Genomic DNA, 14659 nt, shown 5'->3' on the forward strand with positions numbered 1-14659 from the left:
GAATGGGACTGTTTTCTTCATTTATCCTTCTGATTGTTATTAATGTCCAGGAACATGACTGGAAGACCTGACATCCTTTGTCTGATCCAGAGCTTAGACCAGAAGACAAAGCAAACACATATCAAAATCTAATGCCATGGGCAATAAGCACCCCAGAAAAGGTCCAGATCGTGTGTTTTAGGTTTTCAGAAAAGGGAGATCACCATAGGCCAAGGAACTGAGCCTTGAACCGGGCCATGAGGTATGGTTATGTCAACAAAAGGAGTGAAAATACATCCTAATGGGGGGAACAGAACCCTAATGTGGTTTTCCAATCTGTAATTATTATTAGATAGCTTTGGGGGGGAAATTATTCCCTTTGAAAAATAAACTAATTTCTGTGCCCTTTTTACTTCCCAAAACTTTCAGAGTGCCCCAAGTGGTAGGCTGGCCAGGCCTGCCACACTGAAGCCATAAGTAGGCTGATGGTACAGTGAGACATAAAATATAGCAGTAACCAGGTTGTGTGATGACAGTGGAACAAGGATTCCCTAGCAGAGCAGACTGGGCCCACGAAGAGTCCTACTCCTCCACTTATAATGCAGGAAGCCCAACAGAAGAGAAGATTCCTCCTGCTGAAACCAGGAATTTAAAATTCATCATCTTCCTGAAGAAAAGAAAGGTCCCAAGGAGCCGCACCCACTCAAATCCTTGATTTCATGTGTAGAATTAACTGCCTTGCTTGCTGGTTGGTTTGGCAGGATCATGTAGAGATGGAGGGAAGCTTAACTAAAACCTGCCTTTCTTCTCACCAATCCTGGAACTGCCTGGGTCACTGTGAACTGGCCTTGGAGGAGGCAGAAGTTCAGTCCTGCTTGAAAGAGGTAACAGTGCTTGGGAGTAAAATCTGCAGATATGACCACACCCAGCTCTGCCAGCACTCACAACTCATGCAGCAAGACTGTAGGCCATACTGACTCACTAAATTAACCTAGGGATAGATTTACTGACTCATTAGCAGTTTGAGGGCCTTTGGAGAAACAAAAGGTCTTCTCCCTGCTGTTTCAGCAACTGTGTTGTCTGAAAAATTGTCCCACCCTTCTTGAACAACTTCAGTTACCTTTCATTCCTTCTGCATCATTTGGGTTTCAGCCAGAGAAACAGAACCAGAAGACATACAGGGTAGGACAAAAATAGGTTTACAGTCATTTGTATGGAAAATAATACAATAATTAATAAATAACAATACAAGAATAAACTGTGTTTCGCATACTTACAACTGTAAACCAACCCTGTATATTGAAAGATTTATCATGAGGAATTTACTGTGTGATTGTGGGATTTGGCTAGGCAAGGAAGGGCAGGTCAGAACTCCTTGGTACAGGCTAAAGCTACAGACCACAGGCAGTATTTCTTAGCCTGCAAAATCTCATCTCTTCTGTTAAGGCCTTTCAATAGATTGAATCGGGTCTACCCAGACTATTTAGGATAATCATCCTTCCTTAAAACTCAACCGATTATGGAGTTTGAGCACACCTACAAAATACCTTCACAGCAACACCTACATTAGCGTTTAAATAACTGGGGAAAGTAGCCTAGCCAAGTTGACACTTACCATCACATGCCTCCCAGGTCACAATCACTCCTTCTCCAGACAAATTTATGCAACCAGAATGCGTCATCTGCAGTGCAGACTTCAGGCCTTTGCGTACGAGGCCTCTGCATGGCCTGCCCTCTCCCTGACCATCCAGCTTACACGGTCCATCCTCCCATGTGGCCCACCTATCTCTATAAAACTCCAAAGACAGTCTTGTCCCTGCTATTCTCCTTGATATTTGGCACATCTGAAATGATCAGTAACCTTTTTTTCTGTCTCTTCCCTGAGACTACAAATCCCATAAAAGCACAGATGATGTCTTCTAGCACAAAGAAGAGGAGGCTCTATGGGGTGGGTGTAATGATGGTGAGTGAGCTTGTTCTCAGTGTAAACTGAGAGAGGTCGGCTCCTTGATACTCAGGCATCCCAAGGATCATATGCACTAACAAACAATTCAGGCCAGAGGAAGAAGTATTTTCTCCTCAATTACTCAAGCTTCAAAGGGGAGGAATTAAGATGATGAAGAATGTAAAGTTAGGAATCGCATGACTTGTCATTGTTCTAATATGCTACTCTGAGCTACTGTCCAAATCTAGGTTTGTCAGAGACAAGTTGTGGGCCTTTAAGTTCCAGACGCTTAGATACAATCTTGACAAAAATCCAGCTCTCCGTCCTGCCCTCCCTAGAAATGTCTTTGTCATTCATCCTGAAGGGACCCTTTCTTTTGTAGATTACTTGGAACTGCGTAGAAAAGTAATTTGATTATTGGGTGATCCTGGTTCTCTACTAACCAATATTTGTTGAGCATTTACTATCTGCCAAGCACCATGACAATGATATAAGGTAGGTACTTTTGTTATCTCCCATTTAAAAGGGAAGAAACAGGCTCAACAGGTTAGAGAGTGACTTGCACTTCCTCTTAGATAATCGGCTTCAGCTTGGGTAGGTCATTGTCCCTTGAGGACAATAATGTCTGTCTCAGTGCACTGTTTTTAGGATCAACTAAGATCAAGTAAGTGAAAGTGGCTGGACTGAGTCAGGCACACAGGGCACTCCCTGAACTTAAGGGACAAGCATATGAGCAACTGTCCCTATTTTGCTGTATCTTGCTCAATTATAAAGTTCCAGGGGTCACTTCACAGAACTAGTCAGAGATGACACCTACCAGGCCTTCTCTGGACAAAACTGAGGAAAGAAAATAACTCATTTTTTCTCAGATATGATACGGCCTGCCTGTATCAGAATCATCTCGGGAACTAGTTAAAAGAATAGTTCCGGACCCACCCTCATCGGCACACCCCTCACTGATGGGCAGGAAGCTGGCTTTTTAGACAAGCTCAAGTAATGCATACGTACTCCTGAATGTAAGAGCAGCTATCTGTATTTTACATACATATGTAAAGCCCATCTTTTATCAAAAAGATGTATATATATAAATATGCACATATACACATAAATTATTTTTTATTTTAAAGGATACAAAAATGTCCATTTACACGTGTTTTTTAACAAAGCCCCGCCAAAACCAAGACCACTGGACACAATTTATTTTTCATGATTTACGTGGCATAAGCAGTGAGTGCCACACCCAAACAGAAACATACAGTAGCTCCTTTTATAAATTATCAAAAACCACAGTATTAAAGTCTAAATAGAGAGGGCTTAAACCAATCATAGTTCCCAACTGAAAATCACTTGTGGAGCTTTTAAAAAAATTCATATATTTGGGCCCCATCATAGACTGACTGATGTAGGATGCTTAATGATCACATCTAGGCGATTATATGATGAAAATTGTCTGTGGGTGATTCTAATTACCCCCTTGGTTAAGAACCATGACAACCATTTGCATCACCAACATGAGATACCTTTCCCATGTCCAAGGAGTGATCTGTTTGTTCTCTGTAGAACAAACTTTTCAACAAAGTAAAGAGTTAGTATGGTTCACACACTTGTAGACACCTCTTGCTAATACTATATTAGCATAGTTTTCAAGATTGGTCCTTTAATGTATGCTATGAAGAGTCAAGGGAAGCCAACATCACATATGTTCAATGGACACCAACCAAGTGCACACACACACACATACATATGAGTGGTAGCCCTTCATTTCCCACCATTTCCTCATCCTTGAATCCTTTGGTCTCTTTCTATGCTCATCTTCAAAAGCTCTAATTAGCTGGCCCAAGTGCTTCTTTGTCTGATTGGTGACATGAAAGTTAAGTGACTTGCACAAGATCCCTCAGCTAAACAGTGGTAGAGCCAGGACTTGAATTAGTCTCTGACTTAAGACCAGTGCCCCACCCCAATACTTGTCTCCTCTGAACTTGGGTGGGATGCCCCGTATCTCCAGCCTCAGGCCGGGCTGGCTCCATGGGCTTGCTATCTATGCAGTCACTGAGTACTTAGCTCTTCGCAGGGCCACACACTTGATTTGCTGTTCTGCTGTTGCTATCTGAATTCTTTTTTTTTTTTAATAAGGGGCCCTGCATTTTCATTTTTCACTGGGGTTGGAAGTTATACAGCTGATCCTGCCTACAGTTAAAGGAAGCTGCTCCTGCTCTTGAGACAGAGTGATCTCTCCTAGAGAAAGAAGAGAGCTACAGTTCAGTTTCTAGAGTTTCAGCCTCAGCTCTGGTCACCAAGGTAATTACATTTCTGTTTAACTTTTATTTGCTAATAGATATGGTGACTAGTTGGAGAACATTAAAAAATTCTCTCCCCTACACATTAGATCACTTCCTCAAAATCAATACTTTTAACCCCCTTTATTAACATATCAATTATCATTCACTTGTACTTCGCAGTTTTACAAATAATTCATATTTTGAAAAACCCCTTTGGACAACATCGTGCAAAGTCAGGGTGGTGAAAATCCTTTCAAACAAATCTTGGGCAAACTTTTACTGTTTATCTTGCACTCATAATGATAATATAATTTTCATTTGTTTGGATATGTTTAGACATCTTATTTGACATGGCCAGATGATGTAGCATTATTGTCCAAGTCTTGTTATTGTTTTGCTTTTAAATTGGATGTATTTATCTTTACTTTCTTTTTCATTATAGATGGCATGCAATATTATATTAGTTTCAGGTGTATAACAGTAATTCAACATTATATAACTTACTAAGTGATCCTCTCAAAAAGTCTAGTAACCATCTGTCACTCACTGTACATAATTATTAGGATCAAGTGTTGGTTTTAATTTAGTATCAATTGGAAGCAACTGTTCTTGTTTTGTTCTAAGAAGTCCCCTCTAGGACTTAGGTAAGACAACATTTTAAAAAAGAAACGGCTAATGCATTTTGTTTTCATGCAATTTTTTAAAGCTGAAAAATACCTTACAAATCTCCACATGCAATGGCCTTTATTTTCTCCATAAGAGTAGAGATTGTAATTTGCTCAACAAATCATGTCAAGTTCAGAGCACAGGGGAAGAGACCCCAGGGCTAATGACCTAATCTAGGTCACCAGTTTAACACACCTGTAAGATGTGCCAACAAAGTTAGAGTGATAATCACTAAATATTACCACAGAGTTCGAACTATTACTCCAGAAATTGAAGTGTCATATGATTTTAAGTCTTAAAATGAAAATAAAAACTGCTCTGCTATTTTCTGTGTAAAGATGACAGGAATCACTATTGTATTAGCTATAAACATTTATCAAGAATATTAGTTTTGGAGACATTATAGGAAGGTCACACAAAATACATCACATACATCCTATAAATAACACTATATTAAAGTCCTTAACAGCATCTTCATCGTAAGATGGGACTGCCATGTAAAATTTTTCTTATAAAGGTGACACAAATGTAGGACATATGATTTGATCACAGTGTATCTGAATCCGAGAGGCGTAATTATAAATCACATAAGAATTTCTTACAGGACTGCTGCATATCATTTGGTCCCTTGGTCACCAGCCTTCAGTGGACATACCTGAATCACTGCCCTCATTTCCCTGTATCCTTACTCATGGAATTGTGTCTGTCACTGGACTGTGAGCCTCTTAAAGCCAGAAATGATGTGTTTGCTGTTATCTTTTCATATTCATCATCTGGCACACTGCCTAGCACACAGTAGCAAATAAATGACTAAGGAAATGAACGAACGAATGAATGAAGGAACATCTTATGGAATTTCTGTATTTTCACACAAATTTATTACAGTGAAAGAGCAGTTCTGTAATTGCAATGAAGGCAAGAAAGTATGTGTAATACTTTAAAAACAAACAGTTACTATGCCTTGCACAGTGTTAATGACGCAGCCAAAGTAAGTGAATGATTAATGAGTGAGGAGAAGCATACATTTATCCACTTACTTGCAAGCAAGCCAACTCCACTTGCCAGGGATCCGACCCAGGCCGTTTTCCCTTTGCCTTCACCAAAGGCATCCAGCCATTCTATGTACAAGACTCCAACGGCCACCGGGGATCCATAGCACAGAAACTGAGTGAAGAAGGAGACAAGCACAATCACCCAGCCCCATCCGCCATCAGGTGACCTCTTCGCCTCCATTGTCAGGGGAGATCAAGGGGGTGTTTCTCTGTAGGTCTTCAACAAAAACAAACAGAAAAGAAAAGCATATTTAGAGTGTGGTGGGGCAGAGTACTTTGGATTTTAAATATCTTCTAAATCAAAACATAGAAAACATTTTTGAAAAATACACATGAAAAAGCATAAAATATCACTGGCATGTCAAGTTAACTTTAAATTTTTTACTTATAATTTAAATAAGAAATACATTCCCATGGCTCAAAAAAAATTTTTTAATTATAAAAATGCATAGAGTGAAAAGTCTCCTACCCAATCTTGTCCCTATTCACCACATTCCCAGCCTTCCCCAGCCACAACTTGGGTTTCTTGTTACACTTTGGGTTCGCCAGGAAGCAGACTCTTGGCAAGAACAGGTTTATTAGGAGCGTTCTCTTCCCATGAAAGGGAATAGAAAGCAGAAGGAGAAGCTAAACTGCCATGGGGCATGAGGGAAGGAAATTTCCCAAACTGGGGTGACCCTTTAGGTTGCCCAACTTGGGTGCCGGCCCATGTGGATCATTCCCTGGGTAAGGACCACCCAGGAGAGGGGCTCAAGAGAGGCAATGGATCCCGCAGGGCTTAGCTGACGGCCATGGGCCAGCATTGCTGGGCAGCTGGGGAATCCTGCCTTCCGAAGGGCATCTGGCGGGAACTGGAAGCACCACAGGGCTCACCACGTTCAGCGCCCTTCCTGGGCTGCGTCATGCACACGCAAGCAAGCCAAGCAAATCGCCTTGGAGTTCCCTCTTTTTTTTTAATCCTCACCCGAGGACATTTTCCATTTTTTTGTACAGACAGAGTGGGAGGGAGAGAGAGGAAGAGAGAGAGAGAAACATCGACGTGAACGGGACACATCGAGTGGCTGCCACCCGCCTGACCAACCAGGGCCGGGGACAAACTGCAACCGAGGTACGCGCCCTTAGTGGGAACCGAACCCGGTGTCTCTGGACCACAGGCTGACGTGCTAACCACTGAGCCAAACCAGCCAGGGCGGAGTTCCCTCTTTTTTCACAAAAAGTAGAATATTGTACATTGCATTCCATACCCTGTCTTAGTCACTTAACACCCTTCAAGATTTTTCCTATCAATACTAGAAAGCATCCTTATTCTTTAAATATATATACATTTTTACACACACACACACACACAGAGTATATCACCAAAAGACTATATACTTGTTTATTTACTTACTAACTGAATAGGCAAAAAATTTACATCGTTCAAAAATGAAAACAAAAATAAAGGGATACAGCCTTCATCTTCCTATTTCCTGCCTAACCCCACATCTTCATTGTGTAACACGTGCTTCTTGTTTCTTTCATATCCTTCGAGAGTCTGTGCACATGAAACTCAAATACATTTTCCTCTATTATTTTACATAAAAGAGCATGTTACATACATTTGTATGTCTTGCTTTTTTTTATTTGATAAAAGCTTTTTTTTAATAAAAATTTTTTTTTTAGTTTTTCACTTGACAAATATCTCGAAGACCCTGCACATCAACACATAGTGACTGTCCCCATTTGTTTCTTTCGGCAGCACTGAGTTCCAGTGCAGGGCTTTCTCTGAGCTCTTCCCCCAGTCCCCGCCACTAACGATGACAAACAGAGCTGCAGTAAATAACCGCTTATAGACACGTAACTTTCTGCAAATATTCTTTTCTGTTAGGTAAAACCCCAAAGAACTGCTGAGTCAAAAGGTATGTATATTTGTAGTTCTAATTAGTATTACCAAATTGCCTTCAAGTGATTGAATCACTTTATATTATCCCCAGCAATTTTGGTGTGTGGTGAATATTTTGGATTTTTGCCAATCTATTGGCTTTAGAAGAGTATTCTATTATAGTTTTAATGTGCATTTCTCAGCATTCTCTGAATGTTGTTTGGGGTTTCATAAGTGAAATGCCATTTGTAATTCCTATCTAATCCTTGGGTATTTATGGGTGTATTTCTGGATTTTCTGTTCTGTTCCATTGATCTATCTATTCACTCACCATTACCACATTACCAAGTCTTTTTAAAAAGTCTTTTAAATATATTTTAAGTTCTAGTGGGGTTAAGTGCTTTCTCTCTCTCCATCATTACACAGCTTTGTAGTATTTCCTGGGCTCTTCTTGTGTATTTACTTTTTTAATATAATTTTCAGAATCAGTTCAGCTAGCTCTACAATCTGATGGTGTTTTCATAAGGACTGAATTTAACTTATGCATTGATTTAAGAAAAATTAGTACTTTTGTGATGGTGAGCCTACCTAAGAATATGGTGTTCTTTTCCATTTGTTTAAGTCTACTTTTGTGTTCTTGGTGTTTAAAGTCTTCCCCAACATTTTTTTATTTTATTTTATCTTTAGATATTTTATCCTTTTTGCTAACATTATAAATGGAGTTATTTCTTTGATTGGTCTGTTGATGTCTGTATGTTAACTTTGGATCCCATTACCTTACTAAATTCTCTTATTTGCAGTCGATCTTTGGATGATTCTTTTAGGTATATACAACACACAGTTCAATACAGTTATATAATCATCTACAAACTGATAGTTTTACCTCATTTTGAACTTTTATACTCCCAATTTTCTTCTTTTGTCTTTGCATTGAGCAGGGCACTCAGAATAATGTTAAATAAGAGTGAATCATTGTTTAGTTTCTAACTTTAGTGGGAATGCTTTCAAATGTCATGGTGCTGCCTCTGAGGCTTAGACAGGTTTATTTCACAAAGTTAAGAGAATATTCATGTTTTTTCTATTTTTGAGTATTGTAAAGAATGCTTATTACATTTCATCAAATGCATTTCCATCAGGGAGATGATTATGATTTTCTCCTTATGTCTTTTAATGTAATAAAATCTGTATTTTCTACTATGAAATTATCCTTGAATTATTGGATTAAATCTCTCTTGGTTAATGCACTATTTTGATTATGTCCATCTACTTGGGGGAATTTTTAAAGTCATAAGTGAGATTTGTCTATTTTTATTTTTCCTCATTTTTGATATCAAAATATTTTTTAAAAATTTGAAAATGTTTCTTCTTTTTCTAAGTTCTGAGACAGTGTATGTGGATTCAATACATTTGCAAGCCCACAGCCAGACCTCCCTGCTCCCAGCAGGGCCTCCCACTTAATCTGCACCTCGTATGGCTCTTCACATGCCAGGTTTATAGTCAAGTTCAACAGTCTTCTTTGTGCAAAGATTTTGCTAAGCCATTGCCTTAGCAGTGGTTTCATCAGAAAATAAATAGGTCAAGGTATTAAGAATATCATTCATCCATTCATGCACATTCCTAATTAGACGGTGAGATATTTGGCTACTTTAAAAGAGTCATAGTTACACCCATCAATTTATCTAAGCTTCAGTAAATACCTTCACATTGACATTCAGAACACTGGGCAAAAATCATGTCCCCACCTGCCATATGCCTTCATATAAATAACTCGGTTGAGGTTTGTCCCCGGCCCTGGTAGGTCATGCGGGTGGCAGCCACTCGATGTGTCCCTTTCTCGTCGATGTTTCTCTCTCTGTTCCTCTCTCTCCCTCCCACTCTACCTGAACAAAAAGTGGAAAATGTCCTCAAGCGAGGAAAAAAAAAATCCTCACAGTAAATAGTTGGGAGAACAACTCTGCCTAGAAAGATGAGTTTTTATAAAGCGCTGGCTAACAGCTTCTGACATTCAATTGTTTCATAGTTTGAGATACGTGTAGCATCAATAGAACATGATAGAAAATATCATTTTGTGATTTATTGTTTTCTGTCCATTTTTCTTTCTCTGTAGTTTTTTCTATTCCTTACATACCTTTCCCTTGCTATTTCTCTGATATTCGATATTCTGTAAGGTGACTTCACAAATAGACTAGTTTTCATTTCCTCCCTTTTATAATGGTACCCAGTTCCCTTTGGGGGATTTGAATCTTCCTTGTGGGTAAACATTCGGTGGGACTATTAATCAAGGTTCCTTGATCTTGACCTGTAGAGTGGTACCTGACCCAAGCAAGGCCAGTGGGATCTCTCTCCTAGGACCCTGAACCTTGAGATGCTATAAACAATGAAAGAAAAGTATTTGGAGTTTACTGATCCCAATAGTAGTGCACTGAAGAGACCTTTGTCAGTTTCTTCTACCTTGACTCCCTAGGGGATGCCCAAGCCTAGTTTCTGCAGTCTTCCATTTCCTTCCATGAGGTAACTCAGTAAATTATTTTGTTAATTTAGCTGGTATTCATCTCTTTTATGTGCAACAGAATAAACAAATTGTGAGTATGCAGTAATTTCAAGTTGATAATTTTACCCACCCATACCCTACTTGGTCCCACAAAGTTAACTTGGACTAAAAGTTAAGCTTTTGAGGAGAATCCATGACCACAAAATATGGGAAATATAGATATCCTATCTTTTTTTCCCCTGAAAATTTCATCTTATTAGCCCTCCTTCATATCTTATATCCAATATGATAAAATCTCTTTTCTGGAATTCTTTTAAATAAAAATTCTAAGTTAACAAAATTTCTGTAATATTTACAGAAATGCAGCATTATAAAAATAGTTTGTTCAAAAAGTTTTTTGATCACTTCCAATATAAATTAGATGCTACTAAACACAAAGGGAAAGCCCTGGCCAGTTTGGCTCAGCGGTTAGAGCATCGACCTGCGGTCTGGAGAGACCCGGGTTCGGTTCCCGCTAAGGGCATGTACCTCGGTTGCAGTTTGTCCCCGGCCCTGGTTGGTCGTGCGGGTGGCAGCCACTCGATGTGTCCCTTTCACGTCGATGTTTCTCTCTCTCTCTCTTTCTCTCTTCCTCTCTCTCCCTCCCACTCTATCTGTGCAAAAAATGGAAAAATGTCCTCAGGTGAGGATAAAAAAATAAATAAATAAAAAAAATAAATACAAAGGGAAATCAGAAAAAAATAGAAGACATCAGTGGCCCTTGCCTTTCTCGCCTAGTTAGGAAGTTAGGAGAGAGTATATGGCTGAGTGCCAAAGGGGCGGATTAACATGAACTGTGTAGGCATCCGAGGGGAATGAAAGTAATCAGGACCGGAAGGAGTGGAGGCCTCCTGAAGTGGGTTAGCTCTGAGAACAAAGGAGAGACTCATGAAAGGGCAGCTCTGGCAAAGGGAACAGCACGACATGGTGCGGAGTCTGGACAGGCCGGCAGGTTAGGTGGAATGAAGAGGGCAGGGCCGACAGGGCTCTCGCAGGAAACTAGAGCAGAAGATGACCTCTCGGCTGCAACTTCAGAAGAAGCAAGTGTCTCAGGAAGCCTGCGTTGATCACCCTCAAACAGAACTCAGTTATATAATAAGTCCTAGCATTGATAACCCATTTATATTATCTAAGTGGTGGATTTTTTTCCTTAAAAAAATAACAAGATATGTAAGTACCAGAAGGTATTGCTTTTTGTTTTTCGTATTTTTTTTTGGTATGTGCCCCTCCCTTAGCGGGAACTGAACCCGGGACTCTCTGGTCCGCAGGCCAACGCTCCAACCACTGAGCCAAACCAGCCAGGGCCAGAAGGTATTGCTTTATTTAGACTGATGTTCCATGAGTATATTCGAACTTCGGGGCTCTCATTCATATAACTGTATGAAAATATGCTTCCAGGAAACACATACGTTGTAGTAGATGCTAGTACATACACTCTTTGACAATTTGGAATCTTTTAACTGAAGTGTTAACAAACCTGGACTGTGCATGACAAGACACCTTATAAAGCTCAACTTTTGTTACACAACAGGGTCTGATGGGACATCACAAGATGTTAACTTATAATTTAAGAACCTTTCTTATCTTTAACTTAAAAATTAAATATATTCCATATATTATAAACTTAGGAGAAAAGAGAAGACCCTAAAATAAAAATAACCATAAGATAGTATTATTCAACGAAATGGGATTATCATTAGCATAAAAGATATCCCCTAAAACTAGACTTTGTTGTTAAAGGAAAAGGAGAATTAGGCATTTTCCAAGACATTTTCTTCAGAAAATGAAAAGGACGGTTGGTGTAAAGCTTTAAGCCCCAGTGACTCAGCCTGCACTTAGTTCTGTTTAAATAACGCCAGCCCTGTGTTATTGCCTCAACTCTACACCGGCCGAAAACTTCGCCTCTCCCACACATGGGCTGTCAGAATGGCATATCTGACATTTATGAACATCTAATGTTGACACAGAAGCTTTCTGTCCCTGAAATGCTAATGTACGTTCTATACTGTTTTGGCAAATTCAGATGATTTACAGTTGTCTGATCTTATTTTCAGTTGACCGTTCTGTCTCGCCTTTGTTCCTCCAACAATGATCATTCTCTAATAACCCCTTTTTGAATGTTATCTATAAATAGCTCGTAAGAGGTACATTTTTCCCTTGAATTACACAAGGGCATAAAGACAGCACATTTTTTATTTGAATTTCAATCACTACCAGATTACCTGATGCTGAAGCACTTTTTTTTTTTTAAATCAAGAGCCCAGGATCCTGTGACTACATCGTAGAGGGGGGAAAAATGATTGAGTCCTGGTTGATTTTGTCTTAATCTGGCCACCCGTGAGGTGTGTAAAAAGTTTAAATTATACTGGGGTTCCTGACCTTCCTTCGTTACATTTCTGCCCCTCTTACTATTTGGAAGGCTCTCAACCATGGGCCAGGATGTGGAGCGCTGAAACCTTCCTATGTGGCTGGTGGGGATGGCGAGGCAGCTGGAGAAGTGGGAATGGACAGTCACTGTCAAAAGGCACGGACTTCCTTTTCAGGGTAATGAACATGTTTTTAAATTATTCAAAAATGTTCTAAAAGTAGATTGTGATACCGTTTACACAACTCTTAGATGAAATCCACCAAACAAATAGATTAAGTGGGTGGGTTTTATCATAGGCGTATTATAGCTCAACAAAGCTGTTAAAATAAAACACATTCAAAAGCTACTGAAATGTATCTATTGGCTTTGACTCCAATATAAGTAGCACGTTTTATAAACTAAAAGGCAGACCTGTTCTGCCAAAGCAGTCCTACGTCGGCTCTGCCCTCTCCCTGCTGTGCCCTTTGCCCCTCCAAACACCCAGCGCTGTTTCCCGCCACTGCGCTCTAGATAAAGGGGTTCTGGGGAAAGAGAAAAAACTCTTTGGTAATTCTCATAAAAATCATTCTTTTGGTATTCTAATGACAATGAAGATAATTCTTTGGAAATTCTAATAAAATATAGGTAAACAAATATACTAAATGTAGTGCACATACAGGTACACTGAAGCTCAGAATTCAAATATAAGTGAATTAAATGTCCTTTCATGGAAGACAAGCGTAAGAGAGATAGTCAAGATGGTAAGGTGCAGGTATGGCTACACATCAGAAAAGGAGAATCTAAGCAATGAAAACAAACCATAATGTCAGTTTCTAATGTAAACACCAGTGACCTTTGGCTGCTTTATGTACATATAAAAGAAGGATATGAAGCAAGTTAATAATAATTTCCATTGTTCTATAGCTTCCCTTTACTCCTCTTACTTTTTTTTTCTTTATTGATTTTAGAGACAGAGGAAGGGAGAGAGAGAGAGAGATAGAAACATCGATGAGAGAGAACATTGACTGGCCACCTCCTGCATGCCCCCCACTAGGGATTAGGCCAATAACCTGGGCATGTGCTCTGATCAGGAATTGAACAGGTGGCCTCTTGGTGCATGGGTCGACATTCAACCACTGAGACACACTGGCCGGGCATACTCCTCTTACTTTTATCATAAAGATGAGGAAGAGGGAAATTTTTTCTAGTCTGGTTCTAGAACAGTAGGCACTATGAGCTTTGATATTGGATGTACATTTGGGTTCCGATCCAGTGTATGCTACTCATCATGTTGTTTCTGAGTCCAATTACTTAATGTCCCTGGGCCTCACTATTCTCATCTATAAAGTGGGATAACGGTGAATTTGAAGTGCAAAGCTCAGGGCCTGTTAGCAATTAATGTAATAATCATAAGGGAATTCTGGAAACTTGAAAGCCACTTTCTAAGGAGTAGTTACTAGTTAGAGCTACAGCAACTAGTTACTGAAACATATAAATCTAGAGCTTCTAAGATCTTTTAATTGTTAGTTGTTTCTTAATACTTAGAACATTTAAACCAAGACCTGAATATTGGCAGATTGCAATTTGGAATAATTCCAAAGAGGTATTTACTACTAGGATTTGTTTTCCTCTCAAGTTTCACGCTCAAGGCCTAAGCAATTGTAATGTGTTAGGATTCTCAGAAGTTGCCTTTTTAAAAAGTCACCCTGTGATTCCGACTCACATCTGTTTTTCTACAGATGCACTCTGAAAAACACTGCCCAACCACAGTGGTTCTCGACCCTACCTGCACTGAATCGCCGGGGGGAGATTTTAAACATCCCTGGTGTCAGGTCCCACCACCAGACTGCTCTTCATTTTAACGTGCAGCCAGGGCAACTTCTGACCAAATGTCGAATCTTCTGTCCCAGTAGAGGAAGGGCAAAGGCAAGAGAGGGAAGAGGATAAGAAGCAGTTGGGGGTAAAGCGCAGAAGGAGTAACTGGAGCAAGTGGAAACTCC

At 39.7% G+C, this 14659-nt stretch overlaps 1 protein-coding gene across 1 annotated transcript in view; it reads right to left on the bottom strand.

The window, feature by feature from the left end:
* Window positions 1-14659, bottom strand: part of SLC16A9 (solute carrier family 16 member 9) — a 51003-nt gene that overhangs the window by 20155 nt on the left and 16189 nt on the right. Inside the window, exon 2 of the mRNA XM_036265290.1 lies at window positions 5907-6138. Coding sequence (XP_036121183.1) covers window positions 5907-6102 — 196 coding nt within the window. The 5' untranslated portion in view covers window positions 6103-6138. The remainder of the gene's footprint in view (window positions 1-5906; window positions 6139-14659) is intronic.

This window comes from Molossus molossus, unplaced genomic scaffold, assembly GCF_014108415.1.
Source record: "Molossus molossus isolate mMolMol1 unplaced genomic scaffold, mMolMol1.p scaffold_m16_p_17, whole genome shotgun sequence".
Lineage (NCBI taxonomy): Eukaryota > Metazoa > Chordata > Mammalia > Chiroptera > Molossidae > Molossus > Molossus molossus.